Source organism: Myotis daubentonii, chromosome 16 (genome assembly GCF_963259705.1).
Source record: "Myotis daubentonii chromosome 16, mMyoDau2.1, whole genome shotgun sequence".
NCBI lineage: Eukaryota > Metazoa > Chordata > Mammalia > Chiroptera > Vespertilionidae > Myotis > Myotis daubentonii.
Window position 1 is genome coordinate 49,473,738 of NC_081855.1, and position 25,661 is coordinate 49,499,398.

The 25,661-nt window shown below is 54.9% G+C and overlaps 1 protein-coding gene across 7 annotated transcripts; it reads right to left on the reverse strand.

Moving 5' to 3' along the window:
* Positions 1-207: 207 nt before the first annotated feature.
* TNS4 (tensin 4) lies at positions 208-22,302 on the reverse strand. Of its 7 annotated transcripts, none has more exons than XM_059670939.1 (13): positions 22,165-22,301; positions 18,219-18,746; positions 11,683-12,106; positions 10,226-10,650; positions 7,565-7,651; positions 7,166-7,291; positions 5,901-5,993; positions 5,729-5,806; positions 4,378-4,458; positions 3,188-3,356; positions 2,611-2,679; positions 2,336-2,362; positions 208-1,824 (listed from the first exon to the last, which is right to left on the reverse strand). In XM_059670939.1, the coding sequence occupies exons 2-13, from the start codon at positions 18,649-18,651 to the stop codon at positions 1,683-1,685; spliced, it is 2,154 nt and encodes a 717-aa protein (XP_059526922.1). In that variant the 5' UTR covers positions 18,652-18,746; positions 22,165-22,301; the 3' UTR covers positions 208-1,682. The 7 variants fall into 7 exon arrangements, with proteins under 7 accessions (XP_059526922.1, XP_059526927.1, XP_059526923.1 ...); XM_059670944.1 differs by lacking the exon at positions 22,165-22,301 and adding an exon at positions 13,435-13,757 and having other exon boundaries at positions 18,219-18,346; XM_059670940.1 differs by lacking the exon at positions 2,336-2,362 and having other exon boundaries at positions 22,165-22,302.
* Between the last annotated feature and the right edge of the window lie 3,359 nt (positions 22,303-25,661).

The following is a 25,661-nucleotide window of genomic DNA, read 5'->3' on the forward strand; positions in this document are numbered from 1 at the left end:
GGGGTCATGAAGAACAGATGTGTTGGACATGTGCGGGACACGACATGGTTTGAGTGATGGTTTATGAAGTGGAGACTGTACCGCTGTGGTCAGGGGTGTGGCACAGGTGGTCTTCTCTAAAACACAGCTACCACCTGCCAACTCAGGCTCCCTTCTCTGTTCAGGTCTCCATCTCTGGGGGAACAGTCTGGATGCCTCAGAACCAACTGTTATGCAAAAACAGACACTTTATTTTCAGTGCTGGGAGCTACACAGGCACCCATGGGTATACGGAGGGCTCTCTTCCAGCCCCCAGGTTTTGACCTTGAGAACTTGAGCACTGTGACCTTGAGAACCTTGTCTAGCAGCCTGCAGTCTCCAGGGGTGGGGCAGTGCCCAACCACAGGCTGGGTGGGCTGGTCTCAGCCGGTTCCGCCAGCACAGAGCCGCTTCAGTCCAGTTTGGTTTCTTGGGTTGAAATCATAATCCCTCAGGCCCAACTTTGGCCAAAGATAATGATGCGCTGGCAAGGTCCACAGCTGGGAGGGGGCAGGTACTTGTTCCTCATGGAGCAAAAGCAGGCTCCTCCGAGCCTCCCTTTCCATCCTCATGGCGTGGTTTCCTTAGAACCCCAGGCCTGCTAGAAAAGCCATCCCAGCTTCTGGAGAATTCGGTGGGAGGGGGGTTGGGATTGGGGTGGGAAAGACGGCCCAGTTTCTCCAAGGCTCTTGGAGTGGCTGCCTGTTTGCATTCCTGACGCTCTGCTGCCTCTTTGTGGCTGTAGGCCTAGTTGATGCTACACCACTATAGAGGGCGCCCGCGTGCGTGCGTGCGTGCGTGCATATGTGTGTGTGTGGCAGGGGACTCGGAAAGAGTGGAGCTGAGGCAGAACTAGAGAGAGCTGACCCTTGTGTCTGCCCTGGAGAGCAGGGATCTCGCCGTGTCCACGACAGGTGTGGGTTACACAAGCAACACTAGGGCAGCTGTGACACCAGTGAGAGGACACTTGCTTACCAGAATGCAATAGAGGGGATTAGACATCAAGGATGCGAGGAGGGCTGTGTCAGCTCTGCCCACAGGGGCAAGTTCTTGCTAAGCTGCTCTAACAGTCATGGCCACTTGGCCTAGAGAATCCTGGGAACAGCTGCCCAACAAGCTTTTAGGGAAATGGGGAAAGGAACAGCTATGGAGGGAAAGAGAGTCAGTCCGTCGCTCCTTTGGCCCGGAATCATTGCATCCATCTGTTCCCAGCCCAGCCCTGGCCAGGGCCCCTGGGTCCGACCCAGCACCTGCTGTTTGCCATGAAACAGGGGCCAGGTCTCTAACTCAGGCTGCTGTGTGGGTAGCGTCCAGGCTGTGATGGAGTCAGGTGTCCTCAGAGGTTGTTTTCCTGTGGGGGTCCTCAGATGAGGGTGTGCTTCAGAATCACAGGGAGCTTGTTCGGATCCCCCCAGAGTCTGAGAAGAACAGCTGACCCTGTCTACTGGGCTCCTTTCATGGATGAGGAAACTGAGACTGGGGGTGGGGGGGGGGGCTGGATGAAGGTCACTGATGAAGGTCATATTGGGTTTCAATGTAGTATCATTCTCCTTCAGTTCAATGCATTGGTCTATCAGTGGGGCTACGGCCACTTGTTCAGGGGTGAAGGGGATTTCCGAGCACTTCCCTTGGGATATCTGGGGGCACGTGCAGGGAGAGCCCCCCTACATCCTTTCTGTGTCCTGCAGCAGGACACCCACCAGGCTGATGACCTGTGAGGCTGGCTGGACCGTGTCATACTCCGCGAAGAGGTGGCATACATTCTCCTGTGAGTTGGTCTGGCTCTTGGCCACAAACCCAAAGATCCTGATGGGAGAGGACAGCCTGAGTGAGGAGGGGGCCCCAGAGAGGCACCAGGTGGGGAGGGGGAAACTCAGCCCACAGTACTCCACCCTGTCCCTTCCCTAGCCAAGTGGCCCCGGCACCCCCCTACAACCGGAGGTCTCTGGGAAGGGGTGTATGGTCTCCCCCGCCAGACTGGGAGATCCCTGTGTTCAAGATCTGGGTTTTAATCATTTTGAAATTGGGCCCCCTGGGCACAGAGAGGACCTGTGTATTCCCCATTAGAGTGGGGAGAGCAAGGACATGTTTTGGCCACCAGGCAGGAGCCTCCCTACAGATTAAGGGTCCCTGAAGTCAGAGCCGTGCCTCCCCCATCAGGCTGGAGACTCCCTGAGGGCCAGGGCCTGTGCTGCCCCCATCAAAACCATGGGCTCTTAAGGGAAGGTGGGGCCTCCCTCCTTCTCTAATTCCCTCCCCATGTCGGGTTGGGGGCCCTGCCTCAGGGAGACTGACTGAGCAGACAGGAAGGCCTTACCAGGAGGGCTTGCAGTACTTCTGCCACCTGTGGGAGGGAATGCGGACAGTAGTGAGTACTGAGGCTTTGCTCCATGCCATGGACTCCAGCTAGCAGGGGGAGGATGGCCAGCTGTGTCCCCACCCCCACCGTACCCCGCCTTCCCCTCCTCCTGTTGCTCCTGGCCCCTGAGGTTCACAGGCTCTGTCTGGAATCCCAATCTAGAGCCAGACAGAAGCTTCAGTGTCACCTTGGCCCTGTACAGCCTTCTCCATTTGGTCTAACCTTGAACTTACTTGCGTTGCTCGGGGTCCATGCCACAGAAGCGGAGGGTGCTGAGGGGGTAATGGCGCCGGAAAAACACCCTGGGAGAAGGCAGGAGAGAAGGGGAACTGGTAAGAGCCCATCCCAGGGTGTTCTAGCCCTTTCTGCTCCCCACCCACTATGTCTGAGGATAGGAATTACGTCTTGGTCATCTTTGTTTCTCCAGCCCAGGACCAGGCTCCTGCTCTAGACTGTAAATCCCTGAGCCCAGGGAAGGCAGGACTGCATCCCACTGAGTCCCAGTGGTCAGCTAGAGCGGCTGGCGGATGTTCTCTCCGTGGGGACAGACTTAGTCAATGACCAATGAATGCTGATTGAGTCCATCTGCATCAGTCACAGTGAAAGGACACTTTGGTGGCAGGAGGTCATGGGAGGGAGGCTCAATGAAGGCAGAGGGCTTGCCTGGAGTCACTCAGCATGTCATGGACCCCGCCGCGTCCCGGACACTGAACTCTGCCTTCCTCACTGATCCATAACCACCTTGGCCACCCCCTCCAGTTCATCCTGCCCAGCCCCGCCTGCCACCCCAGGGGAAGGGAAGTCCCTTACTTCCTCTGGACGTCAGTCAGGGTGATGCCCTGCTCCGTGACTTTGAAGTGGACCACAGTGGGCGTGGGGAGGACATCCCTCTCCAAGATGGTTGAGATGGCCTTCTGCACAGCCAGGGCTCCGGTCAGGGTCTCCACACTCACAGAGCTCAGGTACAGAACATGGCAGCCTGTGGGATGCAGATATTGCTCTGGGGGTCTGCCAGGATCCATGGGATGGGCAAGGTCACCCAGGCCCTGGTCCTTCCTCTGCCCAGAACCAGGGGACGGGGTGGCTTTTCTTTTTCAGAAACCCAGGATGTCTCCTCTTTGAGCCACCAGGCAGATGGACAGAGACTGTGTGGGTGACTGTGATTTGTGGCCAACCCCGGAGGACTCTGGGATCATTTGTTGCTTAGCATTGCCCTGGCCCCCGGCCTTCCAGGTTACTGAATGATAATGATACTAAACGTAGCTATTCTTAGTAGCTAAAGTATATTTTGCAATTGTAACTGACACCATCTGACTTTCAATTTTTTGTAAGCTAAATGACTTGCAATATATTTTCTTGTTTGAAACAATAACTCCTTTAGCTAAGTAAAAGTGCCTTTGCCCAATGTGACCAGGGGTAAGGGAGGGAATGTTGCCTGGGTGTAGGGATGTCCTGGCAAACCTTCCTTCTGTCCTGGCCCGTGGCTGGTGCTGCTTCCACCTCCACCCGCCCTTGGAGCCCTGGTTCATTGTTGAGAGAAGCAAGAGAAGGCAAGAATGGGGAGGGGACCATTGTGCTCAGGGGCACAGAATCGGAGCTGTCACTCAGACCAGTGCTGATCTGTGATTGGCCTCTGGATGTGAGGAGGGGGGACCTTCCCCTATGGAAACCCCAGGACCCCACAGAGGATGGCAGACACAGGACAGCCTCCAGAGCAGCACTGTAGAAACCCCAGAACGTCTGCATGTGCCAAGAGTGTGGAGGATGGGGTGTAAACCTCGCCAACCCCCTCCTCTCGGGCCCCTCTTCCCCTTGGCCCACTCCCTGCAGCCTCTGATCTCCTGGTTTACAGAGAGGGGAAGGAATGTGGCACCTTGTTAAAGATGAAGAAATACAGCTGTGATGGGAAACACGTGTGGACATGCGTGTGCGTGCGTGCAGGGCTGGGAGGCGCCCTCCGGGGGTACAGCCAAGCCTGGAGCCTCCCACACACCACTCACCCGCAGATCTTGCAGATCTCTTCAGGCCGGAGGCCCTGCTGTCTGTAGCGGGGTCTGAGGCTCCCTCTCCGCCTCCCAATTCTGAGCCAAAGTAAAGGAACAGGCCCCGAGGGGCGGGGGTGGGGTGAATGGACCCCTCTCAGAAGAACGGGCCTCACAATCCCTTTGAACATCTCCACCCCCACCCACGCCTCCAGGAAGTGACTGGAGGAGAAACCAGGTGTGATTACCGTAATCAGGCAAAGGGGGTGGGGGGGCGCCACTTTGGGCTCCCCAGCCAGCCGGCGCCCAGCTTGCAAGCCCTTTGATCCTCCTTCCCCTCCTCACTCCTCCCTCCTCCCTGGACAGCTGCAGTGACCCCCCCCCCCCCCCACTTCTTTCCGGCCCACACCAACCCCAGGCCTTTCTTTGCTGAAAGTAGGGAGACTGTCCCCCTCACTCCACCAGAGGCTCCCTCATTCTTTCTTTTTTTAAAAAAAATATACTTATTGATTTTTTTACAGAGAGGAAAGGAGAGGGATAGAGAGTTAGAAACATCGATGAGAGAGAAACATCGATCAGCTGCCTCCTACACACTCCCTACTGGGTATGTTCCTGCAAACCAAGGTGCATGCCCTTGACCGCAATCGAACCCGGGACCCTTGAGTCCGCTCTGTCCACTGAGCCAAACCGTTTAGGGCAACTCCCCCATTCTTGCTTCCTCTCCCAGAAGCCCCCTTGCTGCTCCCCCTGCACACCCGAGAGGAGATGGCCTGCTCCATCAGGGGTGCAGCTGGGCTCTGAACTCTGGAGGGGGCTTCCTGATCTGGGCGTGAGGTCTGACTCTGTGCCTTTGAGTGAGTGACTTAACACCCACCACCCGGCTTTTCTTATCTGCGAAAGGGGAATAACAGCAGCATCTACTGCACAGGCTGCAGTGAGCTATGGGTGAATGAGGGAGTGCTCAGTAAATGTTAGACCTGGAAGAAAAAACCCCAAACCTCCCCAAACCGGGGGATGAGTGCTCCTTTCATCCTCTCAACAAAAGCTGCTATCTCTCAAACATCCACTCGGTGCCAGGCATCGTGCTAAGAGCCTGCCCTGAATGCTCTCATTTTATCCTCACACCAGTCCAATAGGTAGGTATGATGATGGCTGTCCCCATTTCACAGATGAGAAAACTGAGGCTCAGAGAGAGAAACATTCTCACAGCTAGGAAGCGGAGATGTTGACGGGCCGCGGAGCACGCGCCGCCGTTAACTGTGACACTAGCATCATCCACGTGTAAGGAGAGACGAGCCACTAGGAGCCTTTCTAGTGAGAACCAGCAGCCCCGGTGCCCTGGTGTTGCCTCCGTGGGGCCCAGACCCACCTTTCTGCGGGATGGTGAGTTTGCAGGGCAGGGCCAGGGGCATGATGGAGTGCTGGCACACAAAGGCAGAGAGGCTCCCTGCGAGGAAACAGGCGGCCCTGCGTGAGAAGGCCTCTCCCACCCCCCTCCCAGCCCAGGACGGCCGGTCCCACCCAGGGGCCCGCGGGCTCACCAAAGTAGGGCTCCTCGTCTGCTCCTTTGAGATGCACCCCTTTGGCGGAAGACTCGATGAGGAAGTGGCGGATAAGGTCACTGCTGTCCTCTCCTGGACAAAGAGAGAAGAGAGCGTGCAGGTGGGTGAGAGACCCAGAGCCCGGTGGTAGCCCTCCTGACCCGCCTCCTCCGGGGCCATGCCAGGTTAACTGCCCGTCCTCCTGCCTCTGGGAAGCCCCTCTCCAAGGTCTCCCCTCCCGCAAAGGAGGTGCCAGCCCTTCTGCTCAGAGGCTCCCGCATCCAGTACCGGTCCCTTCAGCAGACCTTTCTCTAGGTCTGAAGAGCTCCCAGGGATGGTTTTTGATGACTGTTTAGGTCAAATCTCTTCAGCCTGGGTCCTCTCTCCCCATCCTCACTCCCTCCCAGGCCCCATTATTCTCCACCAGATGGTCCCTGCCCGAGCCCAGCTGGCCTGGGAGGCTGAGCAATGGCCCCTGCTGGGACTAGAACCCACCTCGCCCGCTGGCCTCCTCTCTCTGGCTCCTGGGCAAGGCTTCCTTGATAACCAACACCACCCCGGGGGGCACACCCTTATGTAGTCGGAGAGACACAGGGTAGAGAAGTCCCGGTTGGGTTTTCATCCTTGGTTTTTCACTCTCTCACTTACTTGTTCTGGGGGGGAGGGGGGGTCACCCACTAACTCTTGGTGCCTCAGTTACCTCATCGGTTTGCTCCCCCATCAGACTGGAGACTCCCCAAGGGCCAGGGCTGCCATCATGGGGTTTAGGGAGGGGCTGCCACCCAGGAACCTCACACTGTAATGACCTGTTTGTGGTCTCCTTCCCCAGGGCGTTGCCCTGGTGCCTTCCACGGTGCCTGGGGCGGGCGGATGCCCATTGATGTGTGCTGCGTGTGAGACCCCGGGAAAGTAGGCCATAAGCTGTCACACACGTTTTACATTAGTTCCCCTCGTGATAAATCCGGTCTGGGAGGAGGTGGGCTCCCAGAAGAGAGCAGCCGGGAGAGGGCCTGGGTCTTCCTCCTCCTCTTCCCACCATGAGATGATGGGGAGGCGGAGGCAGCTCAGATCGCTGTGAAAGGAGCTGCCCCCAGAGCCTGGGGCGCTGGAAGGCAGCTGGGAGGACCGAGGCAGACCCTCCCCCAGGAGTCACTGTAGGCCTGGCCCAAGGACACCCGGCAAGCTAGCAGCTGAGCTGGGACTAGAACCCACCACACCCCCTGGCCTCAGAGAGGCCTTGAGTGAAGACAGAGACTGGTGCCTACCTGATCGGTTCTGGGCAGGCGCGGGGGCCTCCTGCACCTTCAAGGCAAGGCCGAAGGAGCCTCGGAATGAAGAGCTGTCCCTCACGACGAAAGCCCCCGGCTCCTCCTTCCTCAGCAGCTCGATTGCTGGAACAATCCTTGGGTCAGAGACAGTTCCCGCCCCACACGCACAGCCCCCGTCCCCTGGCCCAGAGGGTCATCAGACAGCAGATGTGACAGGATCACCTTTTGTTCCCAGGAAGTCCCTTCTGTTGTCTAACCTCCGCCATTGCTGCTGCATGAGGTCTGCAGGACTCGGCCCTTCCCTGGACCTGCCACTGGCCATCCCCTCTTCTGCCCCAACCCAGGGCCCTGACCTGATTCCCGAGCCTCATCCCCTGAAACACTGTTTTCCTTTACCTTGCTCTCGGGTGATGCTTGGCTTAAACCAGTACTTAGAGGTGTCCATCACAAACTTCATGGTGGGCTGCATGTCCCTGGCGGGACCTGGAGACGAACAGAGAAGGGGAACCCTGTAGGCTGGACAGAGGGGAGCTGAGAGACCCTCCTCCATCCCCTGCCCATTGGCCCCATTCAACCCACCCTCTCCTACCCCAACCCCATTGTATCTCCAACTGCCTAAGGAGCCAAAATCCAACAGAAGAATTTCAGGGCTTGGCGCATCTAGGATTTAGGAGTCTTCCCTTGTATCCTTGGTATCAAAGGCAAATAGATAAAAATCTCAATTTAATGAGCAATCGTTTCTCACATCTAGTGTTGCCTGCTGGGGACTGAAGTAAGGGATTAACAGGTGAATCTGAGATGCATCATTTGTTTGACTTCACACTGTCTTCCCCCTTCCTAGCCCTATAACTTGCTTAGGGGTAGATTCAGTTTGGGAAAGAAAATGAAAGAAAAGGTGAAGGAAAGGAAAACAGCAGATCTGGGCAGATGAGCGTGTGCTCAGAAGCCAGGAGATGGATTCTCGACTCTGAAAGCCCAGAGGGGACTGAAGTGAACCACAAAACCTCTGAGGCCTGGCCGGCGTGGCTCAGTGGTTGAGCGGCGACCTATGAACTAGGAGGTTACGGTTCAATTCCTGGTCAGGGCACATGCCCAGGTTGCGGGGTCGATCCCCAGTGTGGGGCGTGCAAAAGACAACTGATCAATGATTCTCTCTCATCATTGATGTTTCTCTCTCCCTGTTCCTCTCTGAAATAAATATATTAAAAAAAAAACACCCCAAAACAAACAAACAAAAAAAACCCTCGAGGTTCTTTTATGCTCCAGTAGCCCATGAAGTTACAATGGATTTTGTTGTGAGAATATATTGCAGAATCTGATAAGATCCCGGGGTTTAATTAGCGATATCCTGGGGCATCACCAAACCCGGATGGGACTCTCACCACACTGAGTACATGTGCTCTGTGAGATGCCAAAATGCCCATTTTCTGGGTCCCGAGGGCAGAGAGCCGTGGTTCTTAATTTCAACATCTTGAAAATGAGTGTTGTGGCCAGTTGAGCGTAACTCACAAAAACTGTACTAAAATCTGCAAATGATTTGTCTTAGGAAAATGGTCAGAGCAGATTCAAGGGCATATGTGTCGTGTAATTTGCTTGCATTGACACGGCTTCATGAGTGGGACTGAGCAGCCCACGAGTCAGCATTCCCCCCCCGCCGCCCCCTCCTGCCAGGAGTCACCTGGACACCCATCCTGTGGCAGAGGGAGGGCTGAGAAGCAAGCCCTGGGAGGGTGATGGCTGAGCGAGGAGGGACAGTGTCCCCGGGGCTTGGCAGGGGGCTCTGTTCACGGGAGAGGAGCCCTCGGGGTGCTAAGGCTCAGCCTGTGTTTACTGCTTTGGGGTCTGGTTGGTTTTGCTCTCTTGGATGCCTGCAGTCACAGACTCCGGGAAGTAGGGTGTTTGCCGGGTTGTGGTTTTCGCTGTCTGAACAGAATGCATTGTCTCCGTTACCCTGTCCCCCCCTCGATCTGCTCCGCTCGTCACCCACCAACGTCAGCGTTACGACTGACTGACTCTCCCTCTCTCTCTCACGAGTTAGTCATGGAGCCTGCTGCTTCCCTATCCGGAGGGTCTCCTGGCTCTGTCCCCTCTCCTCCACCCCTGCCCCGCCCTGCTTCAGGCTCCGTTTTGACTTGTCTGGATCACATCATCGTAAAAGTCCAAACAGAACCAAATAGAAACTGCTCTCCCTGCCCAGGCCAGGCCCATAATTCATCTGCCATGCAGCTGCCAGCGTGATCTTTTGACCCCAACAACCCTCCTGTTCGAGACCCTCCGATGGTCTCCCGTAGCCTACAGGGTAAAATCTACTCTTTAGGCCTGGCCAGCGTGGCTCAGTAGTTGAGCATCGACCTATGACCCAGGAGGTCATGGTTCAATTCCCAGTCAGGGCACATGCCCGGGTTTTAGGCTCATTTCCCAATGTGGGGTGTGCAGGAGGCAGCTGATCAATGATTCTCTCTCATCATTGATGTTTCTATGTCTCTCTCCTTGTCCCTTCCTCTCTGAAATCAATAAAAATACATTTTTAAAAAATCTGCTCTTAAGCTTGGTGTTCAAGGCCTGTTGCAATCTGGCCCCAAATTACTCTCAATGGCCTCACCCTGCACCCCAAATCCCAGTCATTTCCTCAACGTGCCATGTGCTCCACACTTCCCGACTGCGAACTCTGTTCCCTCTGCAGGGGACCCCCTTCCTCTCCTGCTCTGGCCACGGGCTTGTGATCTGCTTTCCAGATCCAGCGAAGATGTCACTTCCTCTGCGGAGCCTTCCCAGTTCCGCAGACGAAAGGGATCACTCCTCCCCTCTGTGGCCCCATAAGACTTAGAACATTTCTTTACCCCCGTGTTTATCCTACTCTATAGTTATCCTTGATTTTGGCCTCTCTTTCTAGACTGTTTTCATCCCTATGTCCCCACCACCTGGCACAGTGCTGGGCACACAGTAGGTACTCAATGTGTTGACTGGCTAGTGCAGAAACCACAGGTGCTTGTCTGCCCCCCCCCCCCCCCCCCGCGCCGAACCTTACAGTGCTTGAGGGATTGGCTTACTACGTACCATGTGGGGATGCGGTGGGAGAGGCATCTGGCAGGGTCTGGCTGTGGCTCCTGGTGGCTGGACAAGGGTTGCTGGCAGGAGCAGCCCCAGGTCTCACGAAGTCCTGGGGTCCTGGGGTCCGCTGGGGTGGGGAAGACCCTGGTTCTGGGCAGCCGTTGATCAGCACGATGGGTATGTCCACCATGGAGTTGGCGATGGATGGGGGGCAGCTGCTGGCATGCTCCTTGTCCAGTGGCGGGGAACAGGCTGCTCTGGGCTGGCCCCTGCTTGGGGTGGTACTGCTGGGCACCTGGTTGTCACTGGCTCTCGTGCACAGGGACCCTGGGCCAAGGCTGTGGAGACTGGAGGAAGAGCTGGCTGGGCTTTCCAAGGACCTAGAAGATGACTGTGGGCTGGAGATGCTGGAGCGGAGGAGGGACTGGCTGCTGCAGGGGGAGAGAGCACCAGATGGGCAGCGTGTTAGGGTGGTGAGGTGGACACTCAGGGGCTGGAGCTGGGCCCATTTAGTGACCTGGGTGTCTATGGCTTTGGTCAAATAAAATATAGGGTGTCCCAAAATTCACGCAATATTTGAATTTTGCGTGAGCATTAACAACAACAACAAAAAAATAAAAGCCTAATTTTACCTGATGTGCTATTCCATACATAACCCTATACTGTATCCTTTATGAATCAATTAAAATTTACAATTTTTAATTATAAACCTGTGTTTTCTATCAAAATTACTTCTTGCGTGAATTTTGGGACACCCTATACTATAGACTCCACTCCCTACAGCCCAGAGCAAAAGGCATGCCTACCCGATCCCCAAGGGGTGCTGAAAGATACAGAAATGTCCCTGCACTGTGGTCTTCGGTCAATTAAAGTAGCCAAGTAAGCTGACCCTTCACAGGTCATGTGGCCTGGGCGGGTTCCCTCTGCTTTCCCAGCGAGGCAGGTCTGACTGAGCTGTCACACCAGCCTCTCCATCACCCCATCGCCCCCGAGATCCCTGCACACAGGCTGGCCCCGGATCGGACCACGTCCGCGCTCATTCAGAGGGAATTCCCTAGCTGGAGAAGGGGAGGAGGCCAGCTCTGCCTCCAGCCAGACCTCTCCCTGCGCTCAGAGGCCGGTGCCAGTGGGCATGGCTGTGGGATCCCAGTCTCCTTGCCAGGGACTGCCTTGGCACAGTGGCTTTGGAATTGGTGTGGGGGGCAGAGGTCCTGGGCAGGATGGGTGTGTGTGCAGCTCTGCTGTGGGGCCTGCAGAGAACTGGGCGGTGATGGCACAAAAGAGAACAGCTACTTTTACTTTTGGTGCATGCCCAGATTTTTGCTGACAGAGCAGGCTATCTCTCTATGATGCGTGTGTGTGTGTGTGCGTGTGTGTGTGTGTGTGTGTGCGGGTGCGTGTGTGTGCGCGTGCGTGCGTGTGTTGTGGAGGCAACATCAGAAGTCATAGAGAGAGTGGCCTACCTTCCAAATACGTAGCTGACATCCGTCGCTGGGTGGGCTGACACCATAGAGACTCCGTTGCCTCCAAGTGTGGCTGGGCCTCCCAGGCCCTTCTCCAGGCCTGGAGAAGCCATCAGGGGGGAACCAAAGCCATGGGCGCCTGAGGCCTTGTTCCTCGTGCAAGGGATGGAGATGCTGGGAGAGGGTGGGGGATGAGAGGACAGAGCCCCAGGCGGGGGAGGAGGGCGCTGGTGCCCAATGCCTTGGTTTCCAGAGAAGATGAGGCTTTCACTGCTGCTTCGAGTCTCTCGGGGGATGTCTCTGGAAAGGAGGAGGCCACCATTGCGTGGGGAGCCGAAAGGCGGGGTGACAGATGGGCTGGAGCAGCGCTGGGGGCCATCGTGGCACCTTGATCTGGCGGAGGTCACCTCGATGTACTTTATATCTTTGGGGAGAGAAGCAGAGCGTTGGTGAAACCCGGGAGCCTGGACTCACAGGACGGGAATGCTGGGAGGGTCCTGAAGACCAATGGTCCCCCCTCTTTTATGTTGACGAGGAAACAGGGGCAGAGAGGAGGAGCTCATTGGACGCAGAATTAGCATCCGGCTCCACCTTCAGGGCCCAGTGCCAGCGTCACCCTCTTTGTGACATCTTCCCCTGGGTGGGGAGATGCAGTCGAATAAGCAGGCCTCGGAGTCAGACAGACCTGGGTTTCAGATGTGGCTCTGCCGCTTACCCTCTGAGAGAGCGTGGCCAACGCCTTCGCCTAGAGAGGCTCAGTCTCCACACCTGGAAAATGGGGTGGTTATGCCAAGCCTCTTGGTGGTACAGGGAGGAGGAAAGGAGATGAACATAGGGGGCCCAGCACTGCGCCTGGCACATAGTAAGCCCTTTAAAACGGACACATAGGAAGCCCTTTGTGTATGCCCCACACTCTAGGCTGAAATGCCCGCTTACCAGAGTGTGCCAGTCACGTCGTCTGATACCTCTCTTGCTCAGGGTGTATAAAAGCTGTTTCTATGTCTGTCCCTACAGCGAAGGCTCGGTTGCACCCTAGGGACACCCAGTGAGCATTTAAAGTCATAATGCCCAGGCTCCACCCCGAACCGATGGGACCAGCATCTCCTGGGTGGGCTCAGGCCTCAGGTTGTTTGTTTGGTTCCGCAGGTGATGCCAGCATGCATGGAGCATCATCACTGTGTTCCTGGCCAGCAGCACCCCCTGCTTCCCCCCGCCCCCCCGCCCTCCCGCCAGGAGCAGGTCTGATGAACAGAACCTCAGGCTCCAGCCCAGGCCTACTGGACCTCCTGCATCTGCAGTTTTAGCAAGAACCCCGGGGTCTGGGTCCACCTTAGAGTTTGGGGACTTCGCTTTGGAGCAGGAGCTCGCTGAGGGCAGGGCTTGCGGCATTGCTGAGCCGGGGAGCTCCACAGCCGGGGCCACGCTGGGAGCTGGTGCACAGTGATTGGTGATCACACCGGGCCCAGGCTGCTGACTCACTGCAAAGCTCTCTCTATTCCCCAGGGGGGGTGCCCAGGACTCTTGTCCCCAGACCATGTTCCTCCCTGACGTAGGGTGCCCTGTGGTTCTCCCCAAGGTGAGGATGGACACCCAGCAAGGGTGGTGGAAGGTGGGGGTTCCCCAGCCGCTTGTTTCTGGAGGGCTGTCCTGCCCCTGCCTTCCCAGGTTGGAAACTGGGACAGAGTCAGCGGGAACGGCACCCTCAGCGCCCGTTTTCCAGCCTCCCACCCACTTGGGTTCTGGCACACGCACCTCGCGGGCTGTGACTATGGAGTCCCGGCCTGCCCCAGCCCGCTCTGGGGCAGGGCTGCTGGCTCTGCTCACCGTTACTGCCTCTGTCTGAGCCTGCTTGGGCCAGGGTTGGGGTGCAGGGTTGCATCAGATGAGGGGCTGGCAGGCTGACCTGGACTTGCTGTTCCAGGGGTGGAGGCACAGGCCTGGCTTTGTCATCAGGCAAACCTGGGTGTGAGTCCTGGCTTTGCCACGTTCCCGCCAAGAGGCATCGGGTAACTTTCCTAACCACGCGGAACCTCAGTTTCCTCATCTGCGAAGTGGGCATCTAAAACCAGCCTCCCCTGGTTGTGGTGAGGATAAAACACAGGGATGAATGGAGCCTGGAGCCTGGAGTCTGGCCCAGGGTGGGCTCCTGGGAACAGCTTCTCCCTGCCTGCTTTTGGGGGCAGATGGCTCATACTCTCTGGCTAAGGTGTGGGTCCCACTGTGGAGGGCAATAGGAGACTTTCTGGCACAATGTACTGTGGGCTCTGAAAGAAATGAGGTCTTGGAATGGGGTGGATTCTTCTGGAAGGTTGGCAAGCGCACCTTGTATTTTTATAGGACTTCATAGTGTTTACACCCATAATCCTTTCTAGCTTCACTACAGCCGTTATGCCCAATGTCAGAAGATATTGCTTTCAAAGAGGAGGAAACTGAGGCTCAGAGAAAGGTGGGAGTGGAACTAACATTTACGGCACAATTTTTAGTAAAGTTGGGTATTTATTAAGTGCTTTGTGCCAGCACTATTACCTGTATTAGTTTATTCAGCCCTCACGATAACTCTATTGCAGTGGGAAATATTATCAATTCCATATAACAGATGAGAAATCACGGTTCAGAAAGGTTAAGTGAGTTATCCGATGCCACACAGCCAGGGAGTAGAGGACCCCTCCCTCCTCCTCCTTTGCTCTGATTGGGGGCCTTTTCCGGGAGGAGAGGTTCCTTGGGACCCTTTCCCAAGGCCTTGCCCTGTGAGAAGGTACTTGGCTGCTTTGGGGAGGGCCTGTTGGTCTGGGGAAGCTGTGGGCCCCTTCCTTACTGGGTCCCCCAAACACTTGGGAAAGGCCTTGCTGGCGGGAGGAGCAAGCAGCAGGGAGAGTGCAGGAGGAGTCCTGGAGCCTGAGTCACCTCCTGCTGCTGCCCCGAGGTGGATGTGGCTAGGGGAGGTGGCTGCCCCCACCCATCACCTGGTGCAGTCACTGTTTACAGTCCATGGGGCAAGTCTGAGCAGTGCTCAGTGGATCCAGGCACCAGCGCTGGCCGGGTGGGTGGGTGGGTGGGGTCACGTGGGTGGGGAGAGGAGAGACAATTATTAGACACTTTTCACTTGAGATTGGCAAACAGCCTTGTTTGGCAGAAATTGCTGGAAAATGAAATATGGGGGCCTGTTCCAAAGATGGGGAGGGGTGGCAGAGAGGATAAAGAAAGGAATATGGTGGTGGCTTCTAGGAGCCACATCCTCTGTGGGATGGGAACCGGTCCCTCCAACCCCTCCTCTCTCCCCGCAGGGTAAGCCTGAAGGAAGGTAAGCAGGAGGCTGGGGCAGGGGAGCTGGGGGAGGTTTGGGGCCCTGGGGAGATGGGGCCTCAGAAGAGGGCCCGCAGTGCCTCCAAAGGGATTTATTCTATGCAGCCCTGGAGGGTAGGAAACTAGCTCCAAGGAAGAGAGAAAGGCTAGGACATGACCTTGAAGCCCAGAACCTTTTAGGCCTGACCTATACCATCACTAGCAGTGCCACCGTGGGCCATTGCTTCCCCGCAGTGTTCTCAGCTGTAAAATGAGGCTATCACTCTTTCCTTTGCAGGGTAGATGCTGGGATCATGCATTACCAACACCTTTCTGTATACACAGGGTGAGCAAATGTAGGTTTATAGTTGTTCATATGCAAAACAATACAATAATTCTATATAATAAAGAGCTAACATGCTAATTAGACCAAACAGCAGAATGACTGTCTGGATGACCTTCCGGACAAAGCCGGGGCTGCGAGGGCTGAGCCCTTTGCATGAATTTCGTGCATCAGGCCTCTAGTTAATAAATAATAATATAAGAGTAAACGGTGTTTCACGTACTCACAACTGTAACCCTACTTTTGCCCCAGCCTGTATTTAGAGGAGGGATCAACATAGGATCACCCATGTTTAATTTCAATTTTTTAAACATATTTTTATTTTTTCAGTGAGGAGGGGAGAGAGAGAGAAACATCAATGATGAGAGAGACTCATTGATTGGCTGCCTCCTGCACACCCCACCCTGGGGATCCAGCCCACAACCCGGGCATGTGCCCTCACTGTAAATTGAACCGTGACCTCCTGCTTCATAGGTTGATGCTCAACCACTGAGCCATGCCGGCCAGGCCCAATGTTTAATTTTCAATTTTGCCAAATTAGGAAAGAGGAACAGGGAATGTCTGCTGGCACCGCAATTTTAGAATGTCTTCCCTTCAATACCCCAAAAGCTGGAAGGATGTGTGCAGAGGAAAGGGAACCCTCTTCATGGCATCCAGGGGGCTGGATGAAACTCCCCCTGGTGCCCAGAATTAGTTACACTGCCCTGGGCCGGAGGAGGGGTGGGGTGGGGAGCTGGTTCTGTCCCCAGTAGTGGTGGTCTGAGTGGAAGGATTTGGGAGGTCAAGATGCAGGAGGAAGTGCAGCTCAGCAGTGATCGCACAGAGGAACCTTCTAACAGGGAGCTGACCAGGCTGGGCCGAATCAGGAGGTAGTGAGTTCCCAGACATTGCAGGTATCCAAGTGCAGGTTGGAGGAGAGGATTTAAAAAGAAAAATGCCATCAGAAGGGGCAGGGACAGAGCTAGGCAGCTCCTTTAGGACTGCTGCACCACTGCTCAGAATGGCAGGTCGTGCCCAGGGCATCTGAGAATACAGGCTACTCCCTGCCCATCACCCATGGAGGAAGAGCCTGGCTGTCAACACCTGCCCCCACATGCATGTGGCTGCTCCCCAGAGACTTGTCTCACCCCCACTGGCCTTGCGTGTGTGGAACCCCTGCCCTGAGGCATGAACATGGAAGCCCAAGGCTTGCTCCTGCCAATCGTAATTGGGCCCAAACCACCTTCCCTGCAGGGGCATGCCCAGAACTGGCCTTTGGAGGCAGGTAGACTCCTGAGGGCTGGAGGCAGTGCTTTTAACAGGCCTGGCAGGCAATGCTCGGTGGGAGGAACAGAGGCAGGTCAGGATCCCGGGCGCCAGAGGACCTGGGTGCTGGGCTCACTTTCACCCCAGAGCCGGAACCTATCCTGGGGCTGGTGCTAAACGCAACCCTGGTGTTTAATGAAGCAACCACCATTTATAATGACTCACAGTGTACCGGGATTTGCGATAAATACCCGACCAGTGTTATTTCTTTTAATCCCTGCAACACCCTTTGAGGTAAGAACTCATTTATATTTTACAGATGAGGAATCTGAGACACGAAGAAGTGAAGTAAACAGCTTGTGTAAGGTTTGCCCGGCCCCAGTGACGAGGCTAGATTGGCTCCTTACTCAAGTCTATCAGCCTCGATTTTCTCATCTGTAAAATGGGGCTAAAACGGTCATCTCCTGGGGGTCAATTGGGAGCATTAAAGGTTCTACTATTAAATGCTCAGAACAGTGTCTGGATAGAGTATGTGCTCCAGGAGTAGAAATTCTCATGCCTCCAATTTCTAATCCTAACCACACCCCTTGACCCTCATTGATTGTTTAAATCCCTGGAAGCCTCAGTCTTCCAGCCTGTCTAATGGGGCTGCTGCTCCTTGACCTTCATTTTCTGAATATACTGAAAACTGTTTGGGAAACTGAAGACAGATGTAGGGATTTCTAGATCCCCGAGGGTCAGTGGTGTACGGGAAGTGGCCTGTACCAGCTAGGGGAGCTGGTTGTTAAATTTTCAGGATTTTGTCCAGCTGGTTGCTAAACTCAGGCATTATTAAAAATTAAAGTACATAAAGTTACAATGAAATAACTTACATTAAAAACAGGAGTGATAAATACTCAAAATTCATCACATCCCAGTGATTTCACTCTTTTTTAGTATTATCCATACCCTTGAGGTTATTCACATCTGTTGTGTTGGTCCGGTGTCAATAGTATACAGTGGTTTGCTACTGTGCATCTCTTTCTAATGCCACATTCAGTGACAACACGTTGGCAGCCTGAAACTGGGAGTGGGAGAACTTACACCGTGGAAATTGGTACCTGCTTCATAGCAGGGCTCTCCCCCACCCTACCAGGAAGCCAGCTGTTAAACATTTACTAGCATCCTACTGCTTAAACACAATGGGGTTACCACCCTAACCCTACTCCTTCCAGCCTGGGCCTCCCCAGGGTAATGCTCCCCTGAACAGGGACAGGGGTTCACATAGAAATCCTACAAAACATGTAAGGGGCGCAGGTTAGGCCCAAGGAGAGACACCATGGAGTAGCAAGGTGCAGGGACCCCACATTCATCGCGCTCCTATGTATAATGCATGGAGTTGTAGAAAAAAATATTATTAGCTTATTGACATTTTCTGGAAAATCCCACAAAACAGGTATCCATCACTTTCCAAACTCAGGAGCCAAAAAGAGGTGGAGAGTGAGGGACACTTGTATTTTCCCCTTTTGTGTGGCAGAGAAAACAGAGACGTTCAGTAGGTCGCTAAGGCTGCATGTCATCTCCCCCCAGGACATGGCCTCCTGCTCCTCTGAGTCTACAGAAAGTTCCTTCTTCACGAGGTCTGGTCCCCAAGTCCCCCTCCTGGCACCGGGCCCCTGGTCCTTACCCAAGGCTTCAGGCTCTTCTTTCTTTCTCTGCGAGGTAGTGCTCTGGGTGGGCTCTGCCCAGGGGCCACCGCACCCTGTGGGGAGCAGCTGGAAGGTGGGGTCCAGTTCCAGAATCATCTGGTTGAGGCTCTCCAGTGAGAAGCCAATGTAGGAGTCCTCTAGGGCCCCTGAGGGCTGTTCACCAGGGAACCGCAGGAGGCAGCTGGCTTTGGCTCCAGCCTGGGGGGCCTGCTGGAGCCTGTTGGGGGGCTCCTTGCAGGGCGTGGAGGCCATCAGGGTCTGGGCTCCCCAGCCTTCCGTGGTGTAGTAAGGATACTGGGGCGGCAGGTTGGGGCTGGGTGCTGGGTGCAGGACCCTCCTGGGTTCCTCGCAGGGAGGCAAGAGGACGGCGTGGCCTCCTGTCAGCAGGGGACTGGGCATCACCTGCGACATGGCGGGGGCAGCGACCCGGCGGTGCAGCTCCGGCTTCTCACCAGCCTCACTTAGGTCCCAGAGGTGTCACTTGCCAAACAGGAGATTTGCAGGACCTGAAAGAGGCCAGGGTGGCAGCTGAGTGTCTTTTGTAGATGAAGCCCCTGCCTTCCCCCTCCAAAAGGAAGGCATATCCATTCATTCATTTCATGGATGCTGGAGCCACACTGCCTGGGTTTGCATCCTGGCTCCACCCCTTACTAGCCGTACACCACTGGGCAGGTTAATTCACTTCTCTGTGCCTCAGTTTCCTTCTCTGTAAAATGAGTTAATATCTGTAACATGCGTAGAATAGTGCCTGGCACATAGTACGCATTATGCAAGTTATTGTTAAATATAATAACGTCAGTAGCAGTTTATTAAATATTCTCTATGTCCCAGCCTTATTTGTTAAATAAATACTAGCTAATGTTTACTGAGCAATTTCTGTGTGCAGAGGCACTGGTGTTTACACACAAAGTCTTTTAAAACCCTCATAACAACCCTCTGAGGTCACACTATAATTACACCATATTACAATGTGAGGATGGAACACAGAGAGGGGAGGAACTTGCCCAGGGGTGCGTGGCCGACCAGTGTCAGAGCAGGGCCGGACCCCAGGCTGCCTGATGTCTGAGCCCCTGCCTTTAGCTGCTACTTCCCAGGGGCCAATGTGTGAACCCAAGTGAGCAGGTGAGCAATCATAAGCAGTGTCACCAGGGAGGAGGGGAAGCAGAGGGGACTCGGTAGGCACTGGTGGGGAGGTCAGGGAGGACTTCCTGGAGGAAGAAACATGTAAAGGGAGGCAAGAAGGAAAAGCAGGAGCTAGCTGGCCACGTGGGTGGGGATGAGGCAGGTGTTTTCAGAAGCCTGACAGTCAGGGGGATCAGGAGGCATTATTGAGCGCCCGGGAAACAGGGAACTCCTAGGGTAGATGGAGGAAAAGATGGGGTGGGGGTGAGAGGGGGCAGACTGGCCAGACCCCGCAGAGCCTTGCAGGCTGGGCTCAGTAGTGCTGTCTCAACCCTGAGGGCAAGGGCGAGCTACAGAACCGTTTTGAGCTGGGGAGTGACATCATCAGATGATATTCACCCCCTGGGGGCCCATCCAGGAAAGAGATGTTTCAACTTCCTCAGTTCCCTTCCTGTGGAAAGTTCTCCCTGTTGTCTCACCTTAATACCACATGTTAGTACTTCCCTGCAGGTGAGGCTGGGTAGGAGGCAAGAGGTTCTAGGTCTGAGGCTGCCAAGAAAACTGTAAGCAGCGGGGACACGCTGGTCACACTACCACTGCATGCCCCGAGCCTCACCACTTGCCCCCCAATACTCCTCAACTCTGCTCCTCCCTTTTTCCAAGACGCTGTCATCACATCCTGCTTTAAAGTTGGACCCCCAGTGCTGGAAAAGGTACGGAGACCAGCCTGGGCCAAATGAAATGAGAACCTGAACATTCAGATTTGATTCCCAGCTCATACAGTTCCTTAAGGTGTAATCTGACCTTAGTTTCTTCATCTGTGAAATGGGCAGAAGAATTCCTGCCCTGCACCCACCCCCCGGCCCCCACCAGAGAGCCACACAGAACCAATGAGGTGCTGCTTGAGAAAGCAGTTGGGTGACTCGAAATACTACTTAGAAATAAGGGCTTGTCTAGAGTATAACAACTTCATAAGAAAAAATAATAGCAGCTCCCACTTATCGAGCATTCACCACGTGCCAGGAGCTCATCTATGTGTGTTACATCTGCTCACTCGCATCTCACACTCCGAGGAAGTTCTGCACCCCTAGTACCAGCCCATTTTACAGATGAAGACACTGAGGCTCAGAGAGGTTAAGAAAAGTGGTAGAGCTGGGATTCAAACCCAGGCCGCGGGACTTTGGACTCTTAACTCCTTGTACCACACCGAGTTCAAGTGCAGAGGGACCCCTGAGGTCCAGAGAGGGGATGTGATGTGCCCAAGTCACACAGTGAGTGAATGAGAAAAGCCAGGCCCCTGCCAGACCTCTCCTTGGCCGGGTCCTGGAGCGGGCGGCACAGCCCAGGCTCCTGCAGCGTGTCTATAAATGGCAGTGGAGGGGAACCGGCCTCTGAGCTTCTTCCTGGGGGCAGCTGAGGACACGGAGCTGTGGCTTTTCCCTCACGTGCTCCCAGAGGCCCGGCTTTGCTGGGGCAGGATCTCGGCGTGCCCTGCAGGGTTTTGGTCTGGGCCCCGCAGAGGAGGCTGGGGTGTTGACTTTATGGAGGACATCGGGGGGCCTGGGTCTCCCCTCCAGGAGGAGAGCCCAGGATGCCTGACTACTGATTTGGAAACTGCTCTTGTGCCGCCCTGGACTTCACTTGTCCCATCTATACAATGGGGACAATATAATGACAGATACGCACTTAACACGTACTCGGTTCATTTTCTCAATGGTCTGCGAGGCGGGTACTCTTCCTGTGGGGCTGGAGAGGCTCGGGGACTTGCCCGAGGTTACACAGCCCACAAGACCCGGTGGTGGGATTGGGACCGGAACCTGGGTGGTCGAGGCTCCCACGCCCGATGCCTCCACTTCGTAGATTTAGGGCCCCTTTCACCTCTTTCCATCCTGGGATTCTGGAACCTGAGGGACAAGGCTGGGAGGCTCTTTTTCACACTCTTCTCGCTTTGAACAGTCCCCGAATCACCCTGGACCTCCCCAGGCAGGGCCTGGGCTCAATAATTTATCCCTGGACATCCTGCCCACCACTAGCTCTCCTTCCTGCTCTGAGGGGCAGGGGAGGGTGCCTGGGGCTCAGGGCTGTGTGTGTGTGTGTGTGTGTGTGTGTGTGTAGGCATGGGTGGGGGTACATGGTGGGCACGGAGGGCTCCAGCCAGCTCAGGCCTATTTATAGGTCCCTCCCACCCACTCCCCCTTCAGATTTTGACTCAGATCTTTCTTTGTTCCCAAGGGCTCGGGAGGCGGGGGATCCTGCTACCTTGGCACATCTCCTCTGCTTCACAGCCAACCTCCCGCAAGCCCAGGTCAGCGAAGGGAGCGGGTAGAAGAGAGGGACGCCCGAGGCTCCCCAAAAGCCCCTTGCCCCAGTAGTCCAACCCCTACTCAACCCCATCCTGGGAGAGTGGCTTCCGGTTGTCCCATCCCCTCCACCCAGACCCAGGGTGCCCAGCAGCCTGAGGGGCCCAGCACCGGGGCTCAGGGCCAGGCTGGGAGGCAGGAGGCCTGGTCCTGTGCCCGTCCCTTCCCGAGTCTCCGTGTTCTTGGGCAAACCTCTTCCCCTCCCTGCACCTTGGTTCTCTCATCTGCACTCAGAAGGGTACAGATTTGCTCCCTCAAAGCGTTAAACGCCGGGGTCTCTGCGGTCCTGAGACCATGTCTCTCAGCCACAGCCACTTCCCCAGCTCTCCCCACCTGCGCTCTGAGCCCGGGCCCCAGAAGTGGAGAAGCAGAGGACACGGGGTGAAACGAGTCCGCTGGGGAGGTGCTTGCATAAAGCTCCTTGCAGAGTAAAGGCACCTACCTGGGGTCCAGGGCAGGCAGCGGCTGAGTTCACTTCTGGCTCCTGGGACCAAGACAGCTCAGAGGCCAGGTGAGGAGTGAGGGAGGCGCAGTTCACTTCAGACTTAAGAGCACCCACTATCCTGCCCTCCCTCCTCCCCTCAGGGCCCTACTTGTGGCTGACAGCCGCCAGGCCCCACCCCTCCCTTGTCTGTGGGCTCAGGACTCAGGTAAGGTTGGCTCCAGCACAAGGAAAGGGAGGCCTCGGGTGGGGGCCTGGCCTGGCCTGGCCTGAGGGGGGCTGGGGCTGGGCTTGTGTGAAGGGCTCCCAAACTCTCTGCTTCCCCGGCCCTCGGCCCCCGCCTTGGCCCCACAGGCATCACCTGATCAGGGGAGACCTGCTTGGCTGGGCAGGGACTTGTTAAGACCAAGGTGCGCTGGATCTGGGCATTCCTCTGACCATGTGCCAACCAGGGGCGGGGCCGTGGGTTGGCAGAGCTTGCAGGGAGTGAAGTCCTTGACCTTGGGAGGCGGGATGGCCGTGGGCAGGCGACCCTTCCCACAGCCGCCTCCTGGGCCCGTCTGGCCGGGGCCATCCGGGGCAGCACAGGGGCTCCTGGGAATGGAGGCCGAGCACAGGTTTTGTCTTTCCTTCTTTTTCTTTTTAATCTGGGAATGGAGCTTTGAACTCAGGCTGGCGCTAGGCTGGAGGACCTTCTCCAGGGGACTCACGACCCAATCACTGCTGCGTCTGTCAATCACAGAGCATATAGCCTTTGCTTTCACACCATTTCCTAATGTGCTTCCATCATGAACTCTGTAATTTTCACGTCAACCTATGGCCTTAAAAAATCTGTTGAAACGGTGCCATCCCATAGGGCCCATGCGGCTCTTCTGAAGTAAGATGCTGTTATAGGTGTAAGATGCACATCAGATTTCAAGAACTTAGTATGAAGAAAGAGAACGTAAGCAACCTCATTCATCATTTTTTATATTAATTACACATTGAAATGATAATATTATGTTGATATTGGGTTCGATAAAAAATAACCAGGGTAGAATGTGGTCCTTGCCTCTCCCACCTCCTGAGGCTGCCCCAGAATCCCTGGGCTTGTGGCCCCATCGCTCTAGTCTCTGCCTCCTCTTTGCTTTGCCTTCTCCTCTCTTACCTCTTCTTGCTTCTCCCTTGTCAGGGCGCTTGTGATGGCATCCAGGACCCACCTGGGTAATCCAGGATACTCCCATCTTGAAATCCTTAACTACAGCTGCAAATCAGGTAAGCGTGATAGGGGCTGGGATTTGATATTTTGAGGCGGCCATTTTTCAACCTACCACATGTAGTTACTAGAAAATGTAGAATTACGTAAGCGGTTGGCATTATGTTTCTTTGGACAACTTTGGGCTGCAGTAACCCCTGCCTGAGGGAGTCAGAGAAAGTATCTCAGGTCCTTGAAGGACATTCGAAGTGGAGGGGGCTGGTGACCAGCCTGGGGGAGATCAGAGAGGCGAGAAAGAGCCTGGGGTGTTCCGGGGACCCTGGGAGAGGTCTCTGTGGCTGGAATTCAGGGTGAGTGAGGGAAGACTGTTGGATGAAGAATTTGGAAAGGCAGTGTGTGTCTAGCTTCGCCTCTACCCTGTCTTCCCCTGCTGAGCCTTCCTGGCCGCTGCATTTCTCACCTCCCTTGCCGCTGGAATTCTGGCTGGGCAGCCTGGCCTGGGGAGGTGGCTTGTTGCTGCCGCCGGTCTGCACGGTTATGGAGACACTGGGTTTTGGGGGCAGCTGCCTTCCAGCACCTAGCACACAGGTGTGGGTCGTCGCTGAAATGACTTCCTGACCCTTCTATTAGTTAAGTGATGGTTCTTGAAGGCAACAGAGTCTGGGTGGCTCCTGATTCCTTATCTTCTTGATGATGCCAGAGGGGGCAGTTCCAAGGTGGGTCCTGTTGTTCCATCCCCTCCACCCAGAGGGTGTCTCTGGGAGACATTCCTGCAGGTGCAGCCAGCTGGTCTAACCCTCCCAGTGATTTAGTAAGTACCGAATTACCTGCGTGAAATTCCTTTCCGCTGAAATTAGCTCATGTGGTTTCTGCTTCCTGCTGGTGACTGATGCAGGTGGGCTGGGTGGGGGGAGAAGGACCTGTGGGTTGCCCTAGGCAACCTGGCTTTTCTGTTGTGAGCAATGGAGATACAGAGGAAGCTTAAGCATTTTTTTTAAAAAAATTATTTTCATTTATTTATTTAAAAATTGTTTTTAAAACTTCCCATTACAGTTGACATGCAATAAATATTAGTTTCAGGTGTACAACATAGTGATTAGACATGTAAATAACTTACGGAGTGACCGCCCCGATAAGTCTAGCACCCATCTGACACCATCCATACACAGTTGTTACACTATTATTTATTTTTTAAAAAATATATTTTATTGATTTTTTTACAGAGAGGAAGGGAGAGGGATAGAGAGTTAGAAACATCGATGAAAGAGAAAATCTATCAGCTGCCTCCTACACACCTCCTACTGGGGATGTACACCTCCTACTGGGGATGTGCCCGCAACCAAGGTATCGGAATCGAACCCCGGACCTTTCAGTCCGCAGGCTGACGCTCTATCCACTGAGTCAAACCAATTAGGGCTATTACACTATTATTGACTATATTCCCTATGCGGTGCTTTACATCCCCATGACTATTTTATAACTGGCAATTTGCACATCTTAATCCTCCCCTCTTTTTCACCCATCCAACCCCCCCAAGCCCCTCCCATCTGGCAACCATCAGAATGTTCTCTGTATCTATGAGTTTGTTTCTGTTTCATTTGTTTATTTTTTTTAGATTCTGCATATAAGTGAAATCATATGTTATTTGCCTTTCTCTGTCTGGCTTATTTCACTTAGCATATACCCCCCAGAGGAAGTTATCAAGGAGAGCAGAGCAGAGAGGGAACGGCATGAACATATTTGTGCCATAGAACAATTCTTTTGCTCCAGGCAGGTGATGAGCCCCCTATGAGGGTAGCAGCGGTGCAGGCCTGCTTTTTCCTGCGACTCTCTCTTCTTTGGGGTAGGGACAGATACAAAGATTGGGGAAGGGATGTGCTTTGCTACGATGGGGCAGAGAGCTGACATGGGTGGGTAGGCTCCTGAACATCCTTGGCTCTCTCTGTAGCACGTGAGGCAGCGATTCCCAGCAGAGAGGATAGTGAGAATGTTGGTGACCAAAAACCAGGCTCTGCATCCAGGTGACGAGAGAGCAGAGCAGGTAAAAGGCCAGACTGCACTCTGGATGCCTGCATGTACACTTACTCTCCACGGCCGGTTTGCTGGGCCCACCAGGAAAGACCCTCTCAGGGCCACCGATTCCCTCTGAGCAGGAGGGAAGTCTCGCTTTCACTCTCCTGTGGCAGTGGGAGGGGTGAGGAGGAGAGTGAGGGGATTATCCGAGGGGAGGGGATTCTGGTCTTTATGATGGGGATGCCGATGGGAGGTGGAACACGTCTCAGGTTTTACTCTTCTGCACCTC

Excerpts from the sequence above, each read along its gene's own strand:
- TNS4 (XM_059670939.1), bottom strand. The coding sequence starts at position 18,651 with ATGTCGCAGGTGATGCCCAGTCCCCTGCTGACAGGAGGCCACGCCGTC. Across the intron at positions 12,107-18,218 it reads AGAAGAGCCTGAAGCCTTGG|ATATAAAGTACATCGAGGTG; the intron begins GTAAGGACCAGG and ends CTCTCCCCAAAG. Across the intron at positions 1,825-2,335 it reads AAGTACTGCAAGCCCTCCTG|GATCTTTGGGTTTGTGGCCA; the intron begins GTAAGGCCTTCC and ends CTCTCCCATCAG.